The sequence below is a fragment of the Pectinophora gossypiella genome, chromosome 29 (genome assembly GCF_024362695.1).
Source record: "Pectinophora gossypiella chromosome 29, ilPecGoss1.1, whole genome shotgun sequence".
NCBI classification, from domain to species: domain Eukaryota; kingdom Metazoa; phylum Arthropoda; class Insecta; order Lepidoptera; family Gelechiidae; genus Pectinophora; species Pectinophora gossypiella.
The window spans coordinates 6,281,866-6,309,582 of record NC_065432.1 but is presented as its reverse complement, the minus strand read 5'-3'; the positions used below and the strand labels follow the sequence as shown (position 1 = coordinate 6,309,582).

The 27,717-nt window shown below is 40.6% G+C and overlaps 4 protein-coding genes across 6 annotated transcripts in view; 3 read left to right on the top strand and 1 right to left on the bottom strand.

The window, feature by feature from the left end:
• LOC126379593 (cleavage and polyadenylation specificity factor subunit 5) overlaps positions 1-16,230 on the top strand; it is a 111,122-nt gene extending 94,892 nt beyond the window's left edge. Inside the window, exon 4 of the transcript XR_007568352.1 lies at positions 16,193-16,230. The gene's annotated coding sequence lies outside the window, so the exon portion shown is untranslated. The remainder of the gene's footprint in view (positions 1-16,192) is intronic.
• LOC126379428 (monocarboxylate transporter 12-like) overlaps positions 1-27,717 on the top strand; it is a 191,324-nt gene that overhangs the window by 55,465 nt on the left and 108,142 nt on the right. For 2 of the 3 annotated variants that reach the window (XR_007568332.1, XR_007568333.1), the window contains one exon: positions 3,124-4,841. Coding sequence is in view for 1 of the 3 variants with exons in the window: in XM_050028184.1 (XP_049884141.1) it covers positions 3,124-4,323 (1,200 nt within the window). In the remaining 2 variants the exon portion in view is untranslated. Of the gene's footprint in view, positions 1-3,123; positions 9,387-27,717 lie in introns of those variants that run through there. The other variant, XM_050028184.1, reaches the window with a different exon arrangement.
• Positions 9,894-19,692, top strand: LOC126379714 (nucleoside diphosphate kinase 7-like). Its single transcript, XM_050028534.1, has 9 exons — positions 9,894-9,939; positions 10,424-10,446; positions 11,503-11,632; positions 12,700-12,847; positions 13,287-13,448; positions 15,065-15,263; positions 16,722-16,967; positions 18,265-18,378; positions 19,058-19,692. The coding sequence occupies exons 1-9, from the start codon at positions 9,894-9,896 to the stop codon at positions 19,211-19,213; spliced, it is 1,224 nt and encodes a 407-aa protein (XP_049884491.1). The 3' UTR covers positions 19,214-19,692.
• The window catches only part of LOC126379713 (xaa-Pro aminopeptidase ApepP-like), a 34,831-nt gene continuing 27,017 nt past the window's right edge, over positions 19,904-27,717 (bottom strand). The window contains exons 13-17 of the mRNA XM_050028533.1: positions 27,465-27,594; positions 26,959-27,136; positions 24,276-24,367; positions 23,378-23,491; positions 19,904-21,714 (exon numbers count right to left, since the gene is read on the bottom strand). Coding sequence (XP_049884490.1) covers positions 21,526-21,714; positions 23,378-23,491; positions 24,276-24,367; positions 26,959-27,136; positions 27,465-27,594 — 703 coding nt within the window. The 3' untranslated portion in view covers positions 19,904-21,525. The remainder of the gene's footprint in view (positions 21,715-23,377; positions 23,492-24,275; positions 24,368-26,958; positions 27,137-27,464; positions 27,595-27,717) is intronic.

Sequence of the window (27,717 nt, the reverse complement as noted above, 5' to 3'; positions counted from 1 at the left end):
ATAATTATGAGATTAAACAAACTTACCTGTAAGTGAAGTTCTATCTCAATTATACGAAGCTCCTTGTTCGAGAGGACTCCCTCCCTTCAATTTTAATATCCCGCCCTAAAGCTTCCACAGGTGATGGAGTTGTCCATGAAACATGCTTTAAACATAATGACATTAGTTGACAGCTGCGTTCAGGAAGCGGGAAACTAACTTTTTTTTTAGCTTTGGATATGAGCTTTGAAAATTGTGACGATGCTGGAGCATGAGACGTAGACTACACTGTTAAATAACTCTCGAACAAGGAGCTTCGTATAATTGAGATAGAACTTCACTTACAGGTAAGTTTGTTTAATCTCATAATTATATTTTTTCACAATTATTATTTACGGTGCGACCACACTGGGATTATAAATTGTTATTTAAGTATTATTTTATTTTCTTGTCATCAATGTGAATCATAATTTTATTACTTAACTTGAAAATTGACAATGTTATTTGTATTTTCCACGGAATAGAAGAAAGAGGTTGGAAGGGCCAAGTGAGTGCGAAACGCGCGCCATACAAGTATGAGCAAATAGTTCATACTTCAACTTTGCACTCCACTCGTCCACAAACTTTACGACGCACGGAGCTCCGCGATACATCGCCGGTAAAGTGTCTATGAAATTTGAGAAGCAGTAGAGCTATCGTAGTCACCTATTTGCAGGAGTTAGTTAAAGAGAGCGGGGTTGAACCGGCGACAGCGGTTCTCATACAAAATACGCGTACGGGCCTTTCCAACCTCACATAAATTTAAATAAATAAAGAAATTCATTGAGGAGGAGGCCTAAGATGGAGCGAGCTCACCCAGAAGGTGCCTGTTCACTCTGTCCTTGTAAGTACCCGGGTTATATGCATTCGGAAATACAGAAGACGGCAGTGAATTCCACACATTATGCATAGTAATATTATGTTTTGACGTTTAGTAAAAAGTAACTGATTTGACTAGTTGGAAACTCAAACTTAACTAGCCTATTTATAATTTCAGTGTGGGACCACCGTTAGGATTAAGTATAAGTACTTTTCATTGTACAATGCGTATTTTTAGAATTATTTTTGTAATATTTTGTTTTTTATATGGTTACTTACTTTGTGTGACCGTCACTTGAGCCGTGTACAGTCATGTACCCACTTTAGAACCCTGTCGCACTGTCATATTTGACATTTAATGAGACTTACGGTTTAATTTGTCAAAAAACGTAATGTGACATAGTTCCAAAGTGTATCATATTAGTACCCGTGAGCGTACATCATTTTTGTACATAATAAAATATGTATTTTGGATGCCAATACTTTTATTTCACCTCCTTTTATTTATCATGCCTATACCAATGATTGTCGAATTATTTTCCGAATTCTTAATTAAAACACATAATAACGGGTTCTTACCGCGTTTAAATGGGGATATGAGACTCCCGATATTTCGACACTGTTGCAAGTGCCATGATGACTGATGAGATTGGAGTGGAGTAGGTAGGTCCATAATATTCAACAGTGTCGAAATATCGGGAGTCTCATGTCCCCATTTAAACGCTGTAAGAACCCGTTATTATGTGTTTTAATTATGATAATTCCGAATTCTTGTTTAAGAAATTGGGAAATTTTGTTTAAGTGTCGCAGCGTTAGGCTTCGTCCCAATTCTGACACTTTTGCTGTTCCTTTTTGCAGAACGAATTACCTAAAGCGCCGTTTTATTGTTAGAACTTGTAGCAAATACTTATAATGATAACATCAACTTTTCTTTTTTGTATTGCTTGCTTACTTAATTTATTTATTACTTCTGTCTACTTCTCAGTGATGCATGTATTAGTTATAAGTGGAGACTTCATTGGCTAATGTACAAACTATTTGCATTTTTAAAATTGGTATTTAAGCTGTTTGTTTCCCAATTTGAAATAAATAAATAAATTCATGTTTGGATCGTAAATGATTATCACGTGCTCAGCGGTGAAGGAAAACATCGTGAGGAAACCCACATTCCCAAGAAATGAATTCCCAGAGGTATGTGACCTAACCTGTATTGGGCTGGTTTTCCCTTCGCGGGTGGGAAGGTCAGACAGGCAGTCGCTTCTGTGAAAAACCGGACCTGTTAAATCTTCAGGTTAGGTAAGCGGACCCTGTGAGAAACGGGATAATGCTAGGAGATGAATATATTTCACTCTCTCGCAACTAAAGTTAGCTATCTACAGCGTTACACGCACATACGTGCATTACAAAGGTGCAAAAGTTATGTAAGAAAGAGTTTTATTGCCTAGCCTTTAGGCAGATAGTGCCAGAGTGGGAAATGAAACAATAAAAAACCAATTAGACAAACATCCTAATTCATAATCAATCATTCATTCATTAATCATTCATGCCTTAATCATTCATGCCTTAACCATTCATGCCTTAATCATTCATGCCTTAATCATTCATGCCTTAATCATTCATTCATTCATTCATTCATTAATCATTCATTCATTAATCATTCATGCATTCGTGATATCAAAAAACATCCAGTGTCCTTATTAATAGAGTTTTTACAGCAATACATACCCTGATAAGGTTAGTAAACGGGACCAACGGCTTAGCGTGCCGTCGAAAGCACGGATCATCTTACTTTCAGACAATAATGTGATCAGCCTGTAATGTCATAACCAAACTAGGGATCACAAAGTGATTTTTGCGACATCTCCCCACCGGGACCTCTGGATTGTGAGCGCCCGACGCGTGTATATGTACAGTCATGAGTAATATAATGTACCCACTTTAGGACTCTGTCGCACTAACATATTTGAAATTTAGTGAGACTTATAGTTCAATTCGTCAAAAAAGTTAATGTGACATGGTACCAAAGTGTATACATATTAATGCTCGTGACCGTATGTACGTACGTATCTATATGTGTACGTACATATGTGTGTACGTATCTATATATGTACGTACATATGTGTGTACGTATCTATATATGTACGTACATATGTGTGTACGTACCTATGTATATACGTATCTATGTGAGTACGTATTTATGTATGTACGTTCCTATGTATGTTTATACCCATGCATGTTTTAAGATCCGAATAAGTACTCACGTGTCACCTCACCCTTCCCTTTCAGTTGGAGCCGTTCGCGGAGGAAGAGTCCTGCGAGATCGAGCAGAACAAGCTGATGCTCCCGGAGGACCACCCTCACGGGGACAAGCCTAACGGGTCGCCCCCCATGCTGGTCCCCCCCGACTCCCCCACGCCTGGCTTCGCTCGCTCCGCTAGCGCCGCCCTTGTCAGACAAGACGAAAAGAAAGAGGACAGAACCAGGAAGATCTCAACCCCAGCGTCGTCGAAGCACGGTCTCCAACACATCCCCAGCAAGGCGTCAAACCACCTCCCGAGCAATCCTTCGTTTTTAGAATCAGTGCCTGAAGGTAAGGCCAGTCAGGTAGGGAGCCAGGAGGCGTTTAGCAAGAAGCTAGCCGTGCCGAAGACGCCCAAACGCAGTCCATCAACATCCAGCTTCCAATACATGTCGACTCCCTTCCACGGGTCTACTTTGTCTGCGTTTGAGAAGCCCAGCGAGTTCGCTTCACAGTTCAGCCTGAAGTCGGTCACGGAGAGCTTAGCGCCTTTAACCTACTGTTGCGGTTGCAAGAGGAAAGGCAAGAAGGAAGACGAATCCAAGAAAGAACCGAGCAAGTATTTCGATTTGCAACTCCTCAAGGATCCAATTTACTTGGTGATTCTATTCTCAAACTGTACCAGCGCTATTTCCTATACAAATTTCATTATTTTGGTTCCATCTTACGCTATCGAGTGCGGTTTCGACAAGTCCGCTGGCGCGTATCTGTTGTCGATCATATCGGCGCTGGATCTAGTGGGCAGAATCGGCGGGTCGGCGCTGTCAGACGTGGTCACCACGCCTAAACGGTACTTCTTCATAGTGGGACTGTTACTTTCCGGTATAAGCTTATCTCTAATACCGTTGATGACAACATATCCAGCTGTCAGCGCGTTCTGTTCGGTTTTCGGCATCGCGTCAGGTATTAACACCGGAGTCACAGCCCTGGTCATGACTGAGATGCTGGGCACGGAGCGGCTGATGTCCTCTTACGGCATCAGTCTGTTCATGAACGGTATCCTGCAGCTGATAGGGCCGCCTATCTGCGGGTTTTGGTTCGAATATACGAAGTCGTATAAATCGTTGTTCGTAACGTTAGGTTTTGTTTTGATATTCGGCGCGTCGCTGTGGATATTTGTGCCGTTCATACACAGAAGTAGGAGGCGCGCGCGACAGCGGCTGGAGAAAACGACAAACATCGCGTAGTATACGATGTTGAAGGGTTCGCGTGGACTATTCGCGAGTCACTCTTTATGAGATACGATATAGGTGAACAGGTTCAGTGGCGGCTCTAGCGGAATATTTAAGTGGCGCAAGACATCGCAGTGGCGCACCTCAATATACAGTTTTTATCGATTAGTTTACGGCCACCGAAATATACCTAATTGAGTCTTTTAAAAATGTCGTTTATGTGGCTGCTAAGAGGTCCAATTCACAGGGCAGGTGTGCCCAATCCAGGTACTTCCCTGTAGATCCGGGGCTGCCAGCCAGGGTGGTCCCGTCTTGGCTGATTTTGAACTTGAAAAAAAATGGCCCCCGGAACAATCGCACCGTTCGCACCGCCCTAGGGCCGCCACTGAACAAGTTTGAAAAGGCAAAGGGGAGAAATATACAGTTACTAAGTAAATAATATGTACGACGGGTTGTAGAGATTGATTCTCGACGGCGCTGGGCACGGTACAACAAAACCAGGTATGCTCAAAAGTGACAGCTAACATTTCAAGGTTAGCCCAGCTGACGTCATCCCACCCTGTGTTTTTATATTTACTTTACAAGGGTACTTTTAGTAAAAGATTTACGTACAGTTTTAATGTTTTTTGTATATGTGACAAATAATAGTAATTAGTAATTAAATACATAACGTAACATATACAGCCTATAAACGTCCCACTGCTGGGCACAGGCCTCCCCTCAATCAACCGGAGGCCACCACGCCACGCTGCTCCAATGCGGGTTGCTGGTAATTAAATAGATTAGTCAGTAATTCAAATAATTTTCAATAATAAAATTTATAATATACTTTATTGCACTTAACAACTAGTTACATCACAAACAAGAAATGGACGTTTACAAGGGCGGACTTATCTCTAAGAGAGATCTCTTCCAGCCAACCCAGAGGTAGTATTAGAGTAACTGCGGAAGAATAAAAAGAGGTGCAATATATTAAATACATTATAATAATAAATAAATTACGTTTTACGTTTTTACGTCCTTGGAATGTTGGAGATACCAATTTAATGGTAACACTTACGTCATCAATGGGCTAGCAATGGCGACTTGTCACAGGATTGACCATACCTGGTTTTCTTATACCGTGGCCACAGTAAGGTTACCATGGCTACGTATAGTGTTGTTGAACAAAATGCTTTCTGAATTCGTCTTTCGACTCATGCCAAATGTATTCTCGTCCTAATTCTTAGAATTATAAGACCGCGTTCACATCAACGTGAACATCTTACAAAAACAGGTGCCCAGTTGAAACGCTTATTATAGATATTTGCAATTAATAATAATTATTTTTAACATGTAATATTATAATAATTATATATCTCATTCAATTTTATAGTGTCTTAGATTCGAAATCGAAATATTTGATGTTAATTATAATTGTAAATTAATCAATTATTTAAAATCATTGACAATATTATCCGGTGAAATATCGGTTTTCAATTATCGGTACTTCTTATAACGGTAATCAATTACCGGTACTTAAAATTAAATAAGTATTTCGGTTTTAAACTACCGTAATTAGTGTCAATTTTATTTGTCACAAGAAACAATGCGTTTCGTCTATATTTTAGGGTATTCATAAATAATTTGTATTATTTTTATCGTATTTAACGCTATTTTTGTAATAGTTATAATATTAATCACGAATTCCTGTTTAACTGTATTATTAAATGTAATTAATTGATAATTAATTAATTGAATTTTATGTGTGAGTCTTTTTGTTAAGGAATTGGGTATTTTAGGTTTAAACCGGATAATTGATACAGCCTGGTCGCAATTGATGGAAAATGTTTATTAAGTAGGAGAAAAGACAATTATGTCTTTTTTATGTGTTGTTTTATATCGAATACGCGTGATTGTAGATACAGGTATGAAAATATTTTTTTAATCAGCAGGTTTTAATCAATTTTATTTTTAAAATATAATTTCGGCATTCATTTTATGATCCGGAATGTAAGGGTTATTATAAAAAAGTATATTTTATTACAAAATTCTGGGTCTCCCGTGTTATTAAAATCAAAATAATTCGTAATTAATTACTTTTGTCATTCAGTTAATCAGTTAATTGTACTTAAGTTTGATTCAATTAATTGAATTAACAAATACAATGAGCTACAATTGTAGTTACGCGCAATGTCAATTGTACGAACAGTGCCATTTTAACAAAAAAAATAATGTAGGTATATTATGAAAAAATGCCTTAAATATGTGTTGTAGGTACGTTATACTTGTTAACTTAATATTCCATAATTATAATCTATTTTTTCACTCTCTCAATTCGTATTCTTTCAAATGTAAAATACTTAAAAGTACATTCATTCATTAAAATGAGGAATTCTTATAAAAGTGAGTTCTCTAATCGGGTTTTAGTTAATCATAGGCGCCGATTTTGTAGATACTTACTTTGATAATTCTGAAAAATAGTGCTATCCTTTTCTAACGATAAGTGCAAGAAAAAGACAGAGCTTTACAAATGTCAAAGTAAATTATAATTAAGTAGGTGTCTACTGGAGTCGGCACCATAGACTTGCATTTAGTAAAAGTTGTGTATATACATTGCAGGACACTTACACCCGTATTCTGAGATGTTCACTCTACTGTTCCTCCACTGGACTCGACCTCAGCTGAGCATTTGATATTTAAAGTTGACATTTACTTTCTCTTGAGGACGTTACTCACTGGAGTCGAGCATATCGTATTGCCAACATAATAATACGAAAATAATGGCGTCATGTCTCGCTGGAGTAAACTAATGCTGATTTTGAGCTAAGTTCGAGGAAGACCTTGAGGCCGCCTCAACTGGGGACGGAGTCGGTTATTATTTGAGAATATGGGTGTAATTCTATGCAGATTTGGCAGATGTCGCGACGCCAGCGCCCCCAGCCGCGGGACTTGTTGCGTGGCGCGAACTCTACCATTAAATAAAGGGTGTTAATGACATCGTAACGAAAACTTTGAGAGATGATTCAGACCATGAGTCTGAGTTGATATCAAGTGGAATTTTCCGTCGTAAAAAAAACAAAAATGCTATGAATTTTCCGAAATAATTCTAGTTAAAACACATAATATCGGGTTCTTACCGCGTTTAAATCAGGAATATGAGTCCCGATATTTCGACACTGTTGCCATGATAACGGATATCATGAATATCGGAAGTCTCATATCCCTGTTTTAAACGCGGTAAGGACCCGTTATTATGTGTTTTAATTATGATAATAACCGCGTAAACCTAAAGCAATGTATAATTCCAGTTGATATGAACTCGTAATCATAGTCTGAATCAAACCCAAAATTTTCGGTACGGTGTCCTTAACACCTAGTATTAATACTACCGTCCTTTGACTGTTGTAAAAGCAATATATTCCGTAGTTCCAATACATTAATATAACATTCGTTACATATGTTATGGTGCTCCCACACTGAGGTTATAAATTGTTATGTAACATAACAAAAAATACTTTATTGCACACGCAGGAAATACAAAATCACTAACAAAGTGATATAAAAGAGTTCAAAAGGCGGCCTTTTCTAAGTCGCAATGTTACTGTAATATAAAAAATACTTATCTCATACTTTTAATTAATTTCACCACACAAAGTATGTATAATACTATTATACGTCATAACATCAGTGTAGGAGCACATTTACGATTGAACATTCATACTTAATAGCGTTTAAACAGTTTGTCGATACGTCTGTTGCCCAAACAATTTTAGTAAAAAAGCACATGTACATAGGACGTCACATTTTTATACGGTAAAATTTATATACTGAAACTTCGCGGGCGAATGAAGGCTAATTGTGCTGATGCATGGTAGTTATACCATGGTTTAAAATGTTATTGAACATTTGTTCATTGAAGAGGTTTATTTATTTATTTATTTTATTTATTTATTTGTACACAATGAAACAGACACAAGAAACATACAAAGAAAACAGATAGTACAGGCAAGCTTATCGGCTTAGCGGTTTGTATTGTTTCTTTACAATAATAATAATAATAATACCCTCCAAAAGAGGAGATAAACTAAAGTTTAAAAAAAAAACTAATAACGTTTATTGCATCAATTCAGGTTAGGTACATTGCAGATTACAGTGCATAAAAATAGTATCACCAAATTCTACTTTTTCAAGCATACACAATGAAAGAACGGACGGTACAAGTTACATTACGTTAACTACTGCCTATATAATAAAATAACAATTAATAAAATATCTTAAGCTACCCATATTCATAAAATATTAAAACTAAAATAACAAAACACCAAAATAAAAAAATCGAAATCTAAATTAAACATCAAAATTTACAATCTAAATATTCTTTGACGCTAAAATACGATGAAACCACTTGAATTCAATTTATTTGCGTAAGAACACTTTTAAATTGCTGTGCCCCGTGTCCATATGTGTTACTCACCTTATATTACCAACCTTCATAAGATTAATGACTACCTGAATGATAAAAATGTCTGGTATTGAATGTGTTTCTCTAGATTAAATAACTTGTAATGTATACCCTCATTGGGTTTTAAAAGATGTGTTGCTGTTTCTTGTCATTTCTTCTCCTCAGCCATAACACCTTGCGAAATGACGTAAATTCAAAAATGTTATATTGGCCTTCAACAAGTTTATCCATGATAATTACGTTAAATAAATGATTCTGATTTCTGATTTCTTCTACCATGTGGAACGCAATAAATGATATGATTATGATTTTTAGGCAAGCATTAATATGTATACACTTTGGTACCATGTCACATTAACTTTTTTGACAAATTGAACTGTAAGTCTCACTAAATGTCAAATATGTTAGTGCGACAGAGTCCTAAAGTGGGTACATTATATTGCTCGTGACCGTACAATAATATTGTTAAATATGTTATAACTACAGTGTATCAGCACCTTAATGTTGCACACTGTGAATGAGAGCAATTGATTTGTTACTTATAATATAGTTAAGATGTCTGCAAGACTTGTTGGGTGTATATTATAATAGTTAAAACTTGGTATTGTATAATATAATATTTTTATTTGGATAATTTAGTTTTATTCTTACACCTAGAAGACCAAGAAGACCTAGCTAGGGCTTACATTGACCAAATTGGAGGTGTCCTTAGAAAAGGTTCAGTACAATCTACTCTGAACCGGCGTGCGTGTGAAGCGATTGATGAATGTGGAGGAAGCAAGAGAAGTGTGTCAGGATCAAATAAAATGGAACTCCATAGTCTCTACTTACCGTGGGAACCTGCTTACCTTCCCCGTGGGAAATAGGCGTGTGTTTATATATATGTGTATGTATTTTTATTCTAAAGATCTTCACGAAGCCACTGACAATGCGTACGTATTTATTTTTATATAAAAGAAATAGGTATAAAATATGTTTTATCAATAATGAATTGATCAATGGTGCTGATTTCAGCAGACACCATTTATTATTAAGTTATACCCGTCATTTTCTTATCCGCCGAAAAGGAAAGAGACGGATGATTGGCAGCTGTTGGTCCTGATGAGGACCGATCACATTGGATACCTGGTTGATGGTTGCGATGAGTGGTAGTGTGGAGTCTGTGCTTTTGTGCTGTCCTAAGTGCCGTAACACCTTCTAGCGTGGGGTAGCACAGATGGAATTGAAAATCGGGTTTAGTTCGCCACACTAGTTTTTATTTTATATTAGTGAATACTGCAACGGTTTTTTGCAACAGAACAGAGAGTAACTTAAACTACGGGGCGCAGCGGCGCAGCGCGTGCGCGGACGGTTCGCTCGGGCGGCGCGAAAACGGTCTATCGCGTATGAAGCTCGGCGGCAAACTGTGAGTGCGAGTGAGCGAGAGTCAACGAGCGCGCTCGCGCATGCTACTCGCGCAGGCGCGCGGGGGGAACGACGGCGCGGCCCGACCGAGCCGTTCTATACGTTCTATTATTATTAATATTTTTACCTCCCGCTACAACCTGCACTATTAAACGACCAAATACACGCCCTACTGTTAAGGGCGGATCCGGAGGGAGGGGGTGAATGAAGGGGTCATGATGATGTTTTGCGTCTGTCGTACTGGAGTATACTCGAGTTAAGGTTGAGGCACCAAGAATATTGATTTTGAGGTGAGTTCGACGAAGACCTTGAGGAGAAAGGTTGGAGTTAAGATCTTAGGGTGGTATTAATAAACTAATCTCAGCTTCGACACTGCCCTCAAGATCAAGTCATTGTGACAGTTCTTATATAAAGAACAGTGACTTGAGCATGATCTTGTGGGCAGTCTCGAATCATATTAGTTCCGCCCTAGAATACGGTTTAGTCTTTGGATATCCCTATGCTCTTCGGCCGGTGCGCGGAAGTCTGTGTTAGTCTGTCGGTCTTTATGGTATGCCACAGAAGTTAGTATGGACTCTTTTTGACTCTTTTATAAGTTGGTAGAAAAAAAGAGAAGAGGAAAAGTCCTGTCACAAGGAGACAGTTGGCAATTTGATAATAATATTTGATATTTGTTTTGTACTTCCTTTACGATTTGTAATTATTTTATATTTTTGATAATTATTTTTTCTCTACAAATTGGATCATTTTACTTTAAAAATGGTATGTTGCTTGCTTGTTAAATAAATACATTGTTTTAAAATTTGTGCTTTTGTACCCTAATAAAATAAAGAGAAGCAACATAGGTAGCAATTTAATACTATACTTACATAATCCATTTATTTATTTAACAAGCCAAAGAAACATATAAAATATTTTTTTATTTATAAAATAATCTTCTAAAAAAAATAATGTAAAAAAAATAAATAAAAAAAATGTACCTAAGTATGACTTTATATTAAATATTTCTTCTAGAAAACCAGTAACTAGCTAAGTACTAACAAATAGTAAACAAACTGAGAATTTTAGGATTAAGTATAATAATAATATTGGAATACCGCTCGTTGAATATATTAATAATAGATTAACCGTCAATAGAATTGTTAATTTAATTGTATAAGTCATAAACACTTTATTTATTTATTTATTTTAAGGAAAACCAACAGTTATAAAATACAGAAAGTAGACAAAAAACATAACAGTTGAAAACTAATTACAGGTTTCCACTGATAACATAAAATACATATATAAATATATATGTATAATATATGTTTTTGTCCCTAATTTTGTTTTTTATCTTTCGTCAGGTGTATGACTACTTTGATAAATATACATTTTTATGTGAGATGTATGACCCGGATGACGATGAGATACTGGAACTGGTTTTGAACTATTTCCCATTCGATAATTCTGTGCAGGTGTTGTACCCGGCGAAGGGTAAGTACTTTTGTCTTTTTTCTTTATTATTTAAAGGCAACCTGACAGAGGGCAGCAGTAACTGTCATAAAATGGCCCCGATTCCTGCAGACACCGCCTAATTTTATTTTAAGTTATATCCGTCATTTTCATATCCGTCGAAAAGGAAAGGGACGGATGATTCACAGCTCTTAATTTTAGGAAGAATGAGTAAATGAATGTGTCGGGTTATTGACTGATGTAAAATTTTTAGACGGTTGGTTTAGATTTGTGCTTAAAATTGACGTGTGTTCCATAAATTTTATGCTTGTCGATTACCCGTCCCTTTCCTTTTCGGCGGATAAGAAAGTGACAGATATAACTTAAAATAAAATTAGATGGTATTTACAGGAATTAGCACCAATATATCTACATAATAAAGTGGCTATGGAATTTGAGAAGCATAGAGCTATCGTAGTTAGTTATCTGTTTGCAGGAGTAGTAGTAAAAGAGAGCGGGGTTGAACCGGCGACAGCGGTTCTCATACAAAATTCGCATTAGGGCCTTTCCAACCTCTCTGTTGCGGACCTGCGGACCCAACTAGTTGGCCACCTAGTTCCGCTCACATGTAACAGATGGCGCCACATTCAATAATGCAGTCTTTAAGCAGTCGTGAAACGCGATATCGAAGTTTACACAGCGTGACGGCATATATATAATACAACATCCAACAACACTGTCGGATCGTCGATCCCTAGTCACACTACCAACTTGTGGCTAGCGGGGTACTATGCTCAGTTCGGTACCACGAAAACATCCTTTGGCGGCAGCACACCCTCGTCGTCAAACTCTCCAACTCACGAGTCATGAAAAAAAATATCATTATTTTTTTATAATACTTATCTATAGGCTAAGTGACGATGTGGTCTAGGGTGGACCACGCTTACCTTGTAAATGCTTATTCCCTCTAGCCTTGAAGACTCCCAGATTATAACGAGATGGAAAAACAGACGACGGCAGACAGTTCCAGTCCTTCGCTGTTCGCATCAAAAAGGAAGAGGCGAAACGTTTAGTGCGGATTGGTGGTATATAATAATTTATAAATCCAGGTAAAATCCTGCTGAAACGAGTCCAGTTGCCCTCGCTGAAGATCGAGATGCTCCAGATCGGCAACATTGTGAACATCTTCTCCAAGTTGCTGCACATCACGGACTGTGCGCCGGCCACCAGGAAGACGCTGTTCCGTGAGGTGGAGAGGTGAGCACCAGCATGACCAGCACCAGATTGACATTGGTTATTTGCCGGGTGAGACCCCTCAGCGCTCCCCATTTGTCCGGCCAAGTAGTTAATGACATTGCGGCAAATCTTAATCAAATCAATTTATAACAGTAGTAGTAGAAATAGTAGTTTCTAGTAAGTAAGTAGTTTTTATAACAGGCTGATCACCATATTGTAAGATGATCCGTGATCCATTTTAATTGATTCCTTTTTTATTTTTGTTTTTTTTTATTTATGTATTTTTGCTTTGCATGTCAACTATTTAGTGTTAACAACTAGGGTAAGAGCCAGACATCCCCAACCCAAGCATTATATACCTTCCTTGCTGGGGTTGCCTCATAACATTATGTTGTTTAAAACAAGAAATAAACACTTTTTTATTTTTATTTTTTATTTGGGGAACTACCTTCCATTCCAGCACGTTCGCACTGATCAAGCCCGTCCCCCCTCACATGCACGGCAAGATTATAACCTTCATTATGAACAAGGGGTTCCGCATTGTCAACATGAGGAACACCAAAGTTACCAAAGAGTTCGCCATGGCGCTCTACGCGGACGTCGCCGGACATAAGTTCATGCCGTGAGTAACCTATAAGGCCGGTCACATACATTCGGAATTCCGTTTCGGAATTTCGATTCGAAATATCGATTCGTAATATCGAACGCATTAAATCCATACAACATCTATGAATCAACCACATACTTACAGTTTTTTTCCGTTCGAAATTTAATCTGATTGGGAAAAATTGGCCCGTATGATGGCCTATGCATGGCCCAGTAACGGCGACGTATTTTTTTTTCCTTGATAGGTATAGCAACAGTGCTATCGCGATAAGAAAATCGTCGTCCATAATGTCAAATGTCTGAACTCAAGTTCTAGCGTCGCTCAACTGAGCCTTGTTATTCCGAACGGAAATAAACGTATGTGTGTGATATATTAACGGAATCCCGAAACAGTATTTCGAATCGAAATTCCGAAACGGAATTCCGAATGTAGGTGACCGGCCTAAGTAATAAAGTATATTCAAAACACACAACAACCCTACTCGTATCAGGCGTCTAAAAGCTTCCAGAAAGCGAGCCCCGCCCGAACGTACCCATCATGCTTGCATCTGTGGCGGACCCAACTAGTTGGCCACCTAGTTCCGCCCACATGCAACAGATGGCGCCACATTCAATAATGCAGTTTTCAACCAGTCGTGAAACGCGATATCGAAGTTTACACAGCAAGACGCATATACAACTTCAAACACAACACTGTTGGATCGTCGATCTCTAGTCACACTACCAACTTGTGGCTAGCGGGGTACTATGCTCTGTTCGGTAAGTACCCCGAAAACATCCTTTGGCGGCAGCACACCCTCGCCGCCAAACAGCGTTGCCTCTCTGGACCGCAAGTGAAATACGCTGCGCGAGGAATAAGCCAGCTCGAGGATCTCCGTCTCCAACCCTTATACGGCGACCAACATCACGCACCAAAGCTTTGGCCTCAGCGCCCCAAGGTCCCGTTGTCTCCAACTCAAATGGCACGAACTCATACGCTGATTCCAAATTGGCATACTTATCGTGCTTCCTGAGCGCCGCCGCTTCAGCCGCCGAACCGGCCGACTGTTGCGCAGCGCCCCGGTAACAAAGCGAATATGTGCTAACACATGTCGCGTCCCAAATGAGACAGCGACACCCTTATGCCGCGGAATCAGCGTAAGGCCATCTGGTTCTAGTAAAGTATATTTTAGGGTAAGAGTAGTAGTAGGTGCGTAAGCTACGGTGATCAGTTCGGCCATCGAGCAGCCTTCCTGATACATATGCCTAGTCTATGCCTATAAGTAATAGAAATAATTATTAAGTAAGTGAAGAGCGAGGAGCTCGGTGGCGCAGCGGTTAACGCGCTCGGTCTGCGATTGTTGAAGTTAAGCAACTTTCGCAGAGGCCGGTCGTAGGATGGGTGACCACAAAAAAAAAGTTTTCATCTCGAGCTCCTCCGTGCTTCGGAAGGCACGTTAAGCCGTTGGTCCCGGCTGCATTAGCAGTCGTTAATAACCACCAATCCGCACTGGGCCCGCGTGGTGGTTTAAGGCCCGATCTCCCTATCCATCCATAGGGAAGGCCCGTGCCCCAGCAGTGGGGACGTTAATGGGCTGATGATGAAGTGAAGAACGTGTAGCGCCCACACGTGTATTGATATTTTATTTTCAGAATAATCATAGACTACGTAACCTCAGGGGAGGTGTTGGGCTTGGAGCTGGTGGCCCCGAAGGCGGTGGAGCGGTGGCGCGAGTGCATGGGGGCCACCGACCCGCAGCTGGCGGCGCCGGGCACCCTGCGCGCCCTCTACGGGGAGAACATCTTGAAGAACATCGCGCACGGGACCAAGACAGCCGCTGAGACACAAAAGGTGCAAAAGTGCAGTCAGTGAAGTGCAATTTTGCGTCGAAAGGAGATTCCTTGCTTGGGACGCTTCTTCTTATCGTGTGGGCTGAGAGGTGGATGACCAACCTCATCAACCCTGCTGTCAGGGATATCATTGAGCGCCTAAGGCCCCTGACGTGACTCAAGTTACGACTACGTATGATGTCCTATGACAAGCCCCCATTGGTTTCCTTGGGTCCGAAACCGTAATACGAAAGACACTTAGTCGACGAACGCAATATCGAATGAATTCGTAAACGACAGTCTGTAGTTCGAATGGTTGCTTAATCGACGAACAGAATATCGAATGAACATTTCAACGACACATTGCAGTGCGAATGGTTGCTAAGTCGACTTACTGAATATCGAATGAACTACAAATCGAACAACTATTGGCCGATATCACGCTTTTTCGATTTCATGCGATTTTTAACATTAAATCACGAAAAAAAAGAAAAAAGAAATAAGTCATTTACATATGAGTCAATGGTTACTTGAAATAAAGATTTTATTTATTTATTTATTTATTAAATAAAGATTTTTCAATTCATATAAAATTCCATGTTGTTATAAAATATTTAAACCATAAATTGAATGAGTTTACAATAAAACCAACCTATTTAGTTTCTATTCCACAGATGAGTATTTTTATTTATGAACGTAAAAAGTAATCCAACGAAAAAAGAAGAATACGGAGTATAAGAAAAATTACATTCATTTTCTAAAAAAAAATTTACATTTCTTCCAACTTCACCAAGATTTTCATTTTTAAAGTGGCAAATGTAAGCCAATCCACTCATTAATTCCAGAATGCTTACAACAAAATTGAGGTAAGTATATGAGGGATATGAGTGGATGCCGAGGTTCGCGCCCAACTGGGCACCCTCAGGCCTGTTGTCTTAAACGTTGTACCAGGTGAGAGCCCTCAGCGCTCCCCATTTGTCCGGCCAAGTAGTTAATGCCATCTGCGGCAAATCTACAATAAGTCACGTCAAAAAAAAGCCTTTCCAATCTCTCATTTATCCTGTGAGTAGCCAATTATCGGGAGCGTTTGTTTAAATAAAATAAAAAGAAATAAAACTTTATTTCGGACTTTTGTACATCCATAATGGTTAGTAAAAGACTTAATACTATGTTAGTAGGCACATATTAAATTAACACGACAAAACCTAGAGAGACATGGATGTCAATCCAATCCGCAGCTGTTCCGGACCCGGATTTTTTTCCTAATGATGGCATGAAAGCCATCTGTACTTGCCTGCGCAAACATGCCGGACGCACTGAAATATCTCGGCAGCCCCAACAGCATCCTAAAGGCGTTATTATACTGTACGCGTAAGGCGTTGAATGCCCTCTGAGTACAGTTGACCCATAGATTGCACGTGTAAAAGGATTGACAGTTATGCCTTAAATAGAGTCACTCAGTCAGTTTTCAACCCCTCAGATGTTGCAAATGTTCTTCGGGTTGGAGCAAGGTCTGCCCAAGCTGCCGTACCGCGCGACGTTCACGCGGTGCGCGTGCTGTGTGATCAAGCCGCACGCGCTGGTTGACGGGACCGTGGGCGCCATCTTGGAACACATCGCCACCTCGGACAACCTGTACATATCCGCCATGGCGATGTTCACAGTCACTCTCTGCGACGCCGCCGACTTCTTCGAGGTTTACAAGGGTGTGCTGCCAGAATACGAGGTAATTGGCTGGTTTCCAACCAGTCAAATCAGTTTATTTATTTATATATTTTTATTTGTTTATTTATTTATAAAACCATTATAATAATTTATTATAAAACCACCCAATTACAGTAGTTTTATGCCGATACAGACACCGCCGGGGTGGTCGCCGATTTCCCTCATTCAGCGCTTATCGCTATCGGTCCACTCATCATCATCAACCCATGAACGTCCCCACTGCTGGGGCACGGGCCTTCACTATGGATGGATAGGGAGATCGGGCCTTAAACCACCACGCGGGCCCAGTGAGGATTGATGGTTATTAACGACTGCTAATGCAGCCGGGACCAACGGCTTAACGGGCGTTCCGAAGCACGAAGGAGCTCGAGATGAAAACCGGCCCACTAGAATCGATTAATTCTTTCAAATATATTTCCTCTCAGACGACGCCCTAAGCCGACGTTCGCGCCCAACTGGGCACCCTCAGGCCTGTTGTTTTAAAATTTGTACCGGATGAGAACTGAAAAAAGGATAGTTTTGGTGCTACGAGGAACTGCAAGAATCCTAAGAATATCTTGTTTATTTTTGAGATATTAGAGTTTAAAATGAAGTTGAACCACCAAAATTCACCCATTTGTAGATTAGCGGGCTTTTTGGCGGGAAACGGGGACGAAACAGTTGCTTTCTTCATTGAATGATCTAAATAATTAATACGAAGTGGTGTTTTGTGGTTAATGATCGCATTAAGTTAGTCGGAAGACATTCGCGAGTGTTAGGAGTATTCAATGAACAAAGTGTACTTATCTGCCTATTTTCGCTTCGTGCCAGGAAGCCGCTTCATAACTCGAAAGTTTATGCGGACTTTTGAGTTCATTCGTTTCGGGTTCGGAGTAGGAGTCTACTCCTAGGGTGGGGGCTTAGGTTTGATCATCATCACCTTTCATCATTTCATTAATCATCAAGAAAAAAAATACGTAAGACATGGCTGTATGGGCATAGTTCCCTTTGCCTTACCCTTCGGGGAAAACCAAAACAAAAAAAAATTGTAGATTAGCGTTTTATAATTTTCCTTTAAGGCCCTGCGCAGACGACAGACTATCCGTGACGCACTTTTTAGTCTGTGAAAATATAACCTATGCAATTATATGCAGTAACGCGCCGGACTTTTTGTGCGTCGTGTGCGTCCGGCGCGTTACTGCATATAATTGCATAGGTTATATTTTCACAGACTAAAAAGTGCGTCACGGATAGTCTGTCGTCTGCGCAGGGCCTAAGACATCTCGCGTGTTGTAATGGTAACCCGTCATACCTTGCAGGCCATGTACATTCACCTGGCAGAAGGAAAGTGTATTGCGCTGGAAGTGAAGGGTAAGGATTCGAGTATCGACAGTGTAAACGAGTTGAGAAAGCTGTGTGGACCGAGGGACCCTGTAAGTAATCATAAAAACATACTCACGCCTATTCCCCACCGGGGTAAGCAGAGACTATAGAATTCCATTTGCCTATATTTCCATTTGCATTTATTTTAATCTGATTTTGATGCGAACAACAAAGGACTGGAACTGTCTGCCGTCGTTTTTTTACTATACTACACGACGTGTCTTCTTACCGGGTGAGAGCCTTCAGCGCTCTCTTGATTTCATTTCAGATAACACACTGGTTTTTTTTTGACGTGACTTATTGTAACGGCTCGGTGGTCCAGTGGTTGAGCGTTGTGCTCACGATCCAGAGGTCCCGGGTTCGAATCCCGGTGGGGACAAATCACAAAAATCACTGTGATCCCTAGTTTGGTTGGGACATTACAGGCCGATCACCTGATTTTCCAAAAGTAAGATGATCCGTGCTTCGGAAGGCACGATAAGCTGTTGGTCCCGGTGACTACTTACTGATGTAAGTAAGCAGTCGTTACGTGAGCCATGTCAAGGGCCTTTGGCGGCTCAATAGTAACCCTGACACCAGGGTTGATGAGGTTGGTAATCCCCCTCACAACCCACACGATAGAAGATTGTAGATTTGCCGCCGATGGCATTAACTACTTGGCCGGACAAATGGGGAGCGCTGAGGGCTCTCACCCGGTACTAACCTGTATACCTATGTATGTTGTTACAGGAGTTCTGTCGCCAGCTGTATCCGGAGTGTATCCGGGCTTTATATGGTAAGGACATCGTCCACAACGCGGTGCACTGCACCGACCTGCCAGAGGACGGCGAGCTGGAGGTGGAATTCTTCTTCAAGCTGCTGGCCAACCAGAAGGTAGCCAGTTAACATGCACCACCTCCCACAAACACAACACAGTTGTCTCGACCATTACAGACGGCGATACGGCTCACCTACCTATCACGTTGGTCTAACAGAAAGCTCGGTGAGGTGTGGGTACTTAGTTCATCTTGCCCCTGACTGCCCCAATTGGGATATGGCGTGAGCTTATGCCTGTGTACACCCGCTTGCTCCTCAAGATTTATGTTGGCTCGACCATTATAGACGGCGATACGGCTCATCACCAATGGAGCTGTGCGGAGGTGAGCGGAGATTTGCAGGATTCGACCAATCAACGTCGACTCTCGAACGCTGTGATTGGTCAAATCCGCACATCTCCGCTCTTCTCCGCTCATCTCCGCGTCTCAGTGGAAACCCGGCCTAACAGAAAGCTCGGTGAGGCTACAAGTTTTAACATAAGTACTTACATTAATGACAGATTATAAAATGATCCTTACTTACTTACTTTTTTTATAAGCATGACGACGTTCGCCATCTTGTTTTTGTAATTTTGTTAATTTTATTTATATGTTTGTAATATTTTATTTTACTAATTATATTATTATTTTATTAAGTAATTATTATTATTTTTGTTTGTTATTATTCTTTTTACTTATATAAAATATACTTATTGATTAACATTTATTGTTTTTTATAATTTTTTAACAAGACCAAACAAAGGTGCTCAATGAAACGGCGTTGTAATAAAAAAATCTTACTTTATTAATCAATCTTATTACGTTTATCTTTCTACACGTGCAGCCTGTGGGTCAACTATACGCAGAAGGCATACAGCGCGCTACGTGTGCAGTACAATGATGCACTCGGGATACTGTTTGGACTTCCGCGATTCTGTAGCGCCTCTCTAATGTTTGCTGAAGCGAAGATAGACTGCTTCTACACAATAATGAGGAAGAGAGGCGCCTCGACCCTAAATCGAATGTGTACGAGTTCGAACAGTATACTGAGCGTGCTGGTCGGCAGGTGGGACGCGCCTATGTTCGCGCGGTGGATGCGACTGCACACATCTGGCAATCGTTAAACGTCAAAGAATGTGTCAAATATCTTTTAACTTATTTTGTGTTTTCTACTAACAATAGGTTAAGACTGCATTTTTACTAACAACTATGGTTTGTAAATCTGAAAATAAATGGTTATTATTATTATTATATTCAAGGTTGAACTACATATGAGCGGCGCATCGCACTTTCCTATGCTTCTATCCTTTTCTATCAGACGGAAACGTCATTTGGTAGAGCGAATTAAAAAGTGTGCAATCGCGTTATCTTGCTCAGCGGGCCTAGCACCGTAAGCACGCGACTCTTTTTCGCCGCGACAGAGATCGTCTGTCTCTTTCTGTGCAGTACTGTGAGAGAGTGACAGGTGACGTATGTCGCGACGAGAAAGAGTCGCGCGCTAACGGTGCTAAGCCGCGACTCATTCGCCTAAGCTGTTGTGCTATTTTGACAGCACGACATGACTTTTGCAGTTTGCCATGTTAGCACCTATCGACAAAACGGCATTATATCGTCAGAATCGATACGATGTCACTAACACCCTGTGTGTCTTCCAGTGGTGACATGAACACGTGAGTGGATACTCACGTTGGTCTAACAGAAAGCTCGGTGATGTGTGGGTACTTAGTTCATCTTGCGATGGTACCTCTGACTACCCCAATTGGGATATAGCCGTGAGCGTATGTTGATGTTTCAATAGGGAAGACGGGTTCAAATTATCGAGCATGTGGAATCCAGTAGTAGGGTGTTGTAAAAAGCTTGAAACGGCCTAATGTGGTGACAAAACGTGAGGACACAGTGAGTGCGGTTTGTCGTAGTGAGTTTCGTGCGAGTTCAGATGGTTCCGAACATTCCGATATCAAATACATAAACAAGCGGCAAAGAAAGAGGGTAGACAGATATGTCTGTCCGTAGAAAATTATGGATCTACCTAAGTACTCCACTCCAATCTCATCAGTCATCCCGTGATCATGGCACTTGCAACAGTGTCGAAATATCGGGAGTCTCATATCGCCATTTTAAACGCGGTAAGAACCCGTTATTATGTGTTTTAATTATGATAATAACCGCGTAAACTTAAAACAAAACAATGTTGATGTGAATTTAATGCCTGATGACAAATATCGATATATTTTTTATCTTATGGATATTATCCGCATTACCAATGGTGTGATAAAAGGTGTTGTATTGTTAGCGGTGTGACAAACAAGAAAAAAAATCCTGTTCGTCATACTGGTGTGACAACCTGGTGTGACCACGAGTCCGGAGGGGTTTGTTTTATATGTATATTTTATTTTTATTTTATTAGTATATTTTAGTTAGTATGGCCATTAGAAGTACACCAAAAGACCCTGCGACAGACGCCGCTGCGCTGCGCACGAGCGGCGCGCATTCATTCTCCAACCACGCTAATTCTTCTGTCAACCCGCGGTTCGAGAGTATTGGCCCGATGGTTGATAGCACACGAGCGTGGTAAGCATTTATGTAGCTTAGCTGTAAACAAAATATCACAGTTGTTAATACTGTTGAAATGGAACGCACTCTTAGTTCCTATTTTCGTCACGTTTTCGTTGAGGAGCTCGGTGGCGCAGCGGTAAACGCGCTCGGTGTGCGACTGTTGAAGTTAAGCAACTTTCGCAAAGGCCGGTCATAGCATGGGTGACCACAAAAAAAAGTTTTCAGTTCGAGCTCCTCCGTGCTTCGGAAGGCAAGTTAAGCCGTTGGTCCCGGCCCGGCTGCATTAGCAGTCGTTAATAACCATCAATCCGCACTGGGCCCGCGTGATGGTTTAAGGCCCGTCCTCCCTACTCGTATCCATCCATAGGGAAGGCCCGTGCCTCTGCAGTGGGGACGTTAATGGGCTGGTGATGATGATGATGATGATTTTCGTCACATGTGGCGCTGTTGTTCTTCCCTCCTTTTTGCGTCATACCAAACCGTTGTACATTTTTCTGTGCTTTTTAATAACTTAATTATATGACCGAAGTATATTTATTATATCTTTTATTCACGCCATCCAAATCACAACAAATACCATACCTTATTATCACTAATTTGAAAAATAAATTGGAATTGGCCTTTGATAGACTGGAATGGAAAATGAGACACCGACAAGAGCGTGGCTCTTAAATTGATGATGATGATTATTACTAAATTAAGAGCCACGCTCTTGTCGGTGTAGCATCCTCCATGCTACTTTTTAGGGATAAATAGGGCAGTGGTTTCCCTCTTGCCTTCCGCCCCGCAGTACTCTGACGCGAGTGTGATGGCGCCCAGAGTAGTCTATTACAAAGCCGTACTAGGACTCCTGTCCTTCGCTTCTGAATAGTACTGACAGTTACTGCTGCCGTCTGTCAGCCACACCTATCAAACTCAAAATTCAAAAATATCTTTATTCAGTAGGTAACATAGTTACACTTTGAATCGTCATTTTTTACATAACGAACGTCTCATCCACCTAAAACTACTGCAGCTTCTCACAACCTGTATAGCCGGGGAAAAGAAGCTGCAAGAAAAACCTCGACATTAGACGTTCTTTTGTTTTTTTTTTGCGATAGTGGCTAACCTTAAAAACTGTAGCTTCGACCAATAGACGCAGATAATGCTATCTATTGGTCGAAATAAACTGGGTAGATAAACATCTTACGGCTAATAGTTGAAACCCGCGATATATGTCGCGCTGCGCGTGGTAGCGTAACCGTGCCGACATGCCAGGTGGTAAATGGTGGTTATCTAATTGTGATAAATGTTTTCTTGCCACTGGTTGTCTGGAAGAAATTGCTGCTTATACTGTATCTTTCGTCCATGTGTGTAAAACTTGCCCTGATACCGACCCCGCCGGCGTGGTCGACGATTTCCCTAATTCAGCGGTTGTCGCTATCGACCCACTAAGGTCGATTAATTCTTTCAAATATTCTTCCTCTCGGACGACGCCCGAAATTTTGTACCGGGTGAGAGCGCTCAGCGCTCCCCATTTGTCCGGCCAAGTATAAGTCACGAAAAAAAAATGAGGTATGTTGTGTGCAGTAAAGTATTTTTTTTTAATTAAGATGGGTTTGCTCTTGACCACATTCTTCCACGAGGTAAAGAAGAGGTCGACGGTGGAGCGAGGTTACCCAGAAGATGCCTATTCAGCAGTATTTGTATTTGTGGTTACCTCAAAGTCTGTGAGCAGATCTACATCCATGCAGGCGGTCTGGTGCGGCGCGAGGGAGATGGTGGTGAACCCGAGTGCGCCCACGCCGCTGAAGTTGCCCACCAGACCTGCAGCCTGCGACACAATGGAAACATGGTTAGAAATCGACCGTGTACGCATCACCCTTAAAGATCATAGATTGGTAATACAGGGTGTTAGTGACATCGTAACGAAAACTTTGATGGGCGATGCAGGCCATGATTCTGAGTTGATATCAAGTGGAATTTTCCGTCGCAAAAATATGGAACGGAAAATAATTAAAAAATAAAAACAAAAAATTTTTTGATAAATTTTCCGACAGGAAATTCCACTCAATATCAACTCGGAATCATATTCTGAACCATCCCCCTCAGTATTCATTACGGTGTCACTAACACCCATACCTACTTGTATGGCTACCTGTATGTACTGGTACGGGGTGTAAGTGACATCGTAACGAATACTGAGGGGGCTGATTTAGCTTATTATTCTGAGTTGATATCAAGTGGAATTTTCGATCGCAAAAGTATTGAAAATAATAAAAAAAAAATTAAAAAATATCATGAGTTTTACGACGGAAAATTCCACGGTTCCGGTTGTAACGATTTTATATAAGTAAGTATGTGATTATGTCTGTGTATATCACCTGTAAGTATTACAATCACCTCATTGTCCGAAAAAGTAAGATGATTCCTTGCTTCGGAGGGCACGTTAAGCCGCTGGTCCCGGCTATTAGCCGTAAAAACACCTCCACCAACCCGCAGTGGAGCAGCGTGGTGGAGTATGCTCCATACCCCCTCCGGTTGATTGAGGGGAGGCCTGTGCCCGGCAGTGGGACGTATATAGGCAGTTTATGTTATGTAAGTATTACAATACTAACCAGCGGGTGGTCGGAGTCGCGTGTCAGCTGGATGACCTCCACCAGGTCCTCGTGGCGGATGCCGTACTCACCCACCTCGTAGTACCCCGGCTCTATGTAACAACATAACAGTCAGTGGAACATAACATAAAGATCAGTGGAAAATAACACAACAGTCAGTGGAACATAATAACAGTCAGTGGAACATAACATAACAGTCGGTGGAACATAATATAACAGTCAGTGGAACATAACATAACAGTCGGTGGAACATAATATAACAGTCAGTGGAACATAACATAACAGTCGGTGGAACATAATATAACAATCAGTGGAACATAATATGGCAGCCAGTGCAACGTAACATAACAGCAGTCAGTGGAACATACCTAATAACAGTCAGTAAAACAAAATACTTATAACAGTTAAGTACTGCAACATAATATAGTCAGTGCAACGTAACGTAACAGTCAGTGGAACATAACATACATTGTTTTAAGTTTAAGTACGCAGTTATTATCATAATTAAAGCACATAGTAACGGGTTCTTACTGCGTTTAAATGGAGATATGAGACTCCCGATATTTCGACACTGTTGCAAGTGCCATGATCACGGGATGACTGATGAGATTGGAGGTGTGCGTCAAGCTAGCGGCCTCAAAAAAAAAATGGGCACGAAAAAATAATTTGACCATACCAAAAAATAGTACTCTTATTGAAAAAAATAGTACCTGTTGTAAAAAAATTAGTACCATCACGGTTCTGGATTTATAGCCATGTTTTATTGCACTTGCTAGCTTGACGGTGAGCGAAATTTGGCGAGAGTTAACGACAAGGTCTTTCGCTTTGATTTAAACGCCAAAAAATAGTACCGAAATAGTACTCACCCCCTGCAAAATACCGAAAGTAGTACTTCAATGGTTCCAAAGTTATAAAGGTAGTTCTTTGATCCCGCTAGCTTGACGTTTTGAAAATACCTATTATCTGGGGAATGCTTGCATACTTCAGTTTGTAACTAATGTCAATAAACTCGTATGAAATAGTACTCTCTACCATCATAATTTGGACCTGATTCTCTTTGTAGAAATATGTCAAAAAGTCATTATAACCTATGTCATACATTTATCAAGACAAGTACAGTCGCGAACAAAATTATTACACATGGTCAAGAATGTTGTCAGATTTTAGTATTTTTCCCCATTTTTGGGTAAAAATTGGTGAAGTGCTGAGTGAAGGTTGAAGGTGAAGGTTGTCAGAAGAAAGTAATATCATTGTTGAAACTCTTTGAGTTATTCTACAAATACTGCAAATTGTTTATTAACAAACACTTCGATCCGTAACAAATTCAACATGAAGGTATAAATTATAAAATAAAACAGCAGATTAAAAATGTATTATGATGTATTAAAATCACAGATTGTTTTCGATAAAAACTAGACCCATGCAGCCATTTTCTATTAAAATTAGTGCATATGGGTGTATGCAATAGGAATTTTTTGTAATAGCAGCACTCTGAAGTGCAAAGAAATGGTAGGGTAGACCTCCAAAATGGCAATACTTACGAATAAATTGTGAGGTTATGTAATTGTCTACGTGACTGTATCAACAACAAATGTATGGCATAGGTTATGATGATTTTTTAACATTTCTACAAAGAGAATCGGATCAAAATTATGATGGTAGGGAGTACTATTTCATACGAGTTTATTGACATTAGTTACATACTGAAGTATGCAAGCGTTCCCCAGATAATAGGTATTTTCAAAACGTCAAGCTAGCGGGATCAAAGAACTGCCTTTATAACTTTGGAACCGTTGAAGTACTACTTTCGGTATTTTGCAGGGGGTGAGTACTATTTCGGTACTATTTTTTGGCGTTTAAATCAAAGCGAAAGACCTTGTCGTTAACTCTCGCCAAATTTCGCTCACCGTCAAGCTAGCAAGTGCAATAAAACATGGCTATAAATCCAGAACCGTGATGGTACTAATTTTTTTACAACAGGTACTATTTTTTTCAATAAGAGTACTATTTTTTGGTATGGTCAAATTATTTTTTCGTGCCCATTTTTTTTTTGAGGCCGCTAGCTTGACGCACACGATTGGAGTGGAGTAGGTAGATCTATAATTTTCTACGGGCAGACATATCTATCTACCCTCTTTCTTTGCCGCTTGTTTATGTGTTTGATATCGGAATGTTCGGAACCATCTGAACTCGCACGAAACTCACTACGACAAACCGCACTCACTGTGTCCTCACGTTTTTTCACCACATTAGGCCGTTTCAAGCTTTTTACAACACCTACTACTGGATTCCACATGGTCGATAATTTGAACCCGTCTTCCCTGTTGAAATTTTTATGTTTTCTGATTTCAATAAGGCTATTGAAATCAGAATCACATTCTGTCGATAATGACGTTCTGTCGATAATATTTGTGGATTGTTAAACTCGATCCAGTGGTTCGGGCCCATTTCAGTACGTGCTCAGCTATAGCAGATTTCTGCACGTAGTTTTTCTTCATGGCACTAATATGTTCTTTAATCCGGCAAGAAATAGACCGTTTTGTTTGTCCGATGTACGAACTACCACAACTACAGAGTCGGGAATCTCATATCTCCATTTAAACGCGGTAAGAACCCGTTACTATGTGCTTTAATTAGAACATAACATAACAGTCAGTGGAACATAACATAACGGTGACCTCACCGTTGCTAAAAATCATGCCAGGCACGATGCCAGGGTCCGCAGCCACGGGGCCACTCAGGATCCAGGAGGGCCCCTCGTGCACGTTGAGGAAGTGGCCCACGCCGTGGCCCGTGCCGTGCCCGTAGTTGAGGCCCACGTCCCATAGGGCCTTGCGGGCGAGGGTTTCTAGGGTGTGGCCCTGGGGAAGTAGGACAAAAGAATGGGCATTGATTTAATTTTACAGTGAAAACAATTTAAGTATAATTAAAAAAAATATATATTAAAAAAATACTTCATACAATGAGAGCGCGTAAGTGACTGCGTGTGACTGACTAAGTGCGTATGTGTGCGTGAGTGCGTTTGTCAGTGAGCGTGTGTGTGAGAGTGTGTGTGTGTAAGGGAGCATCTGTGTGTGTGAGGGAGCCTATGTGTGTGAGTTGAGTGAGTGAGTGTGTGAGTGAGTGGGTGTATGCGAGTGCGTGTAGATGAGTGCGTGTGTGAGTATGATATCATATTGCTATATTTACCACGATGCCGCGGGGGAAGACGGCGGTGGCGAGCGAGATCTGTCCCTTGAGCACGCGCGTGAACGCGAGCTTCTGCGCGGCGGAGGGCGTCGACATGTGGCGCGTGCGCGTCATGTCTGTAGTGCCGTCACTAGGGAGCAAGGAGGATTACCAGCACATATAGGTGCCTATTCGGGCACACACAAACTTAACTTAATTTTAGTTTGGCAGCTTTTAAACTAGCGTCGTTCGGTGAACGTCGGGTGAACCCGTA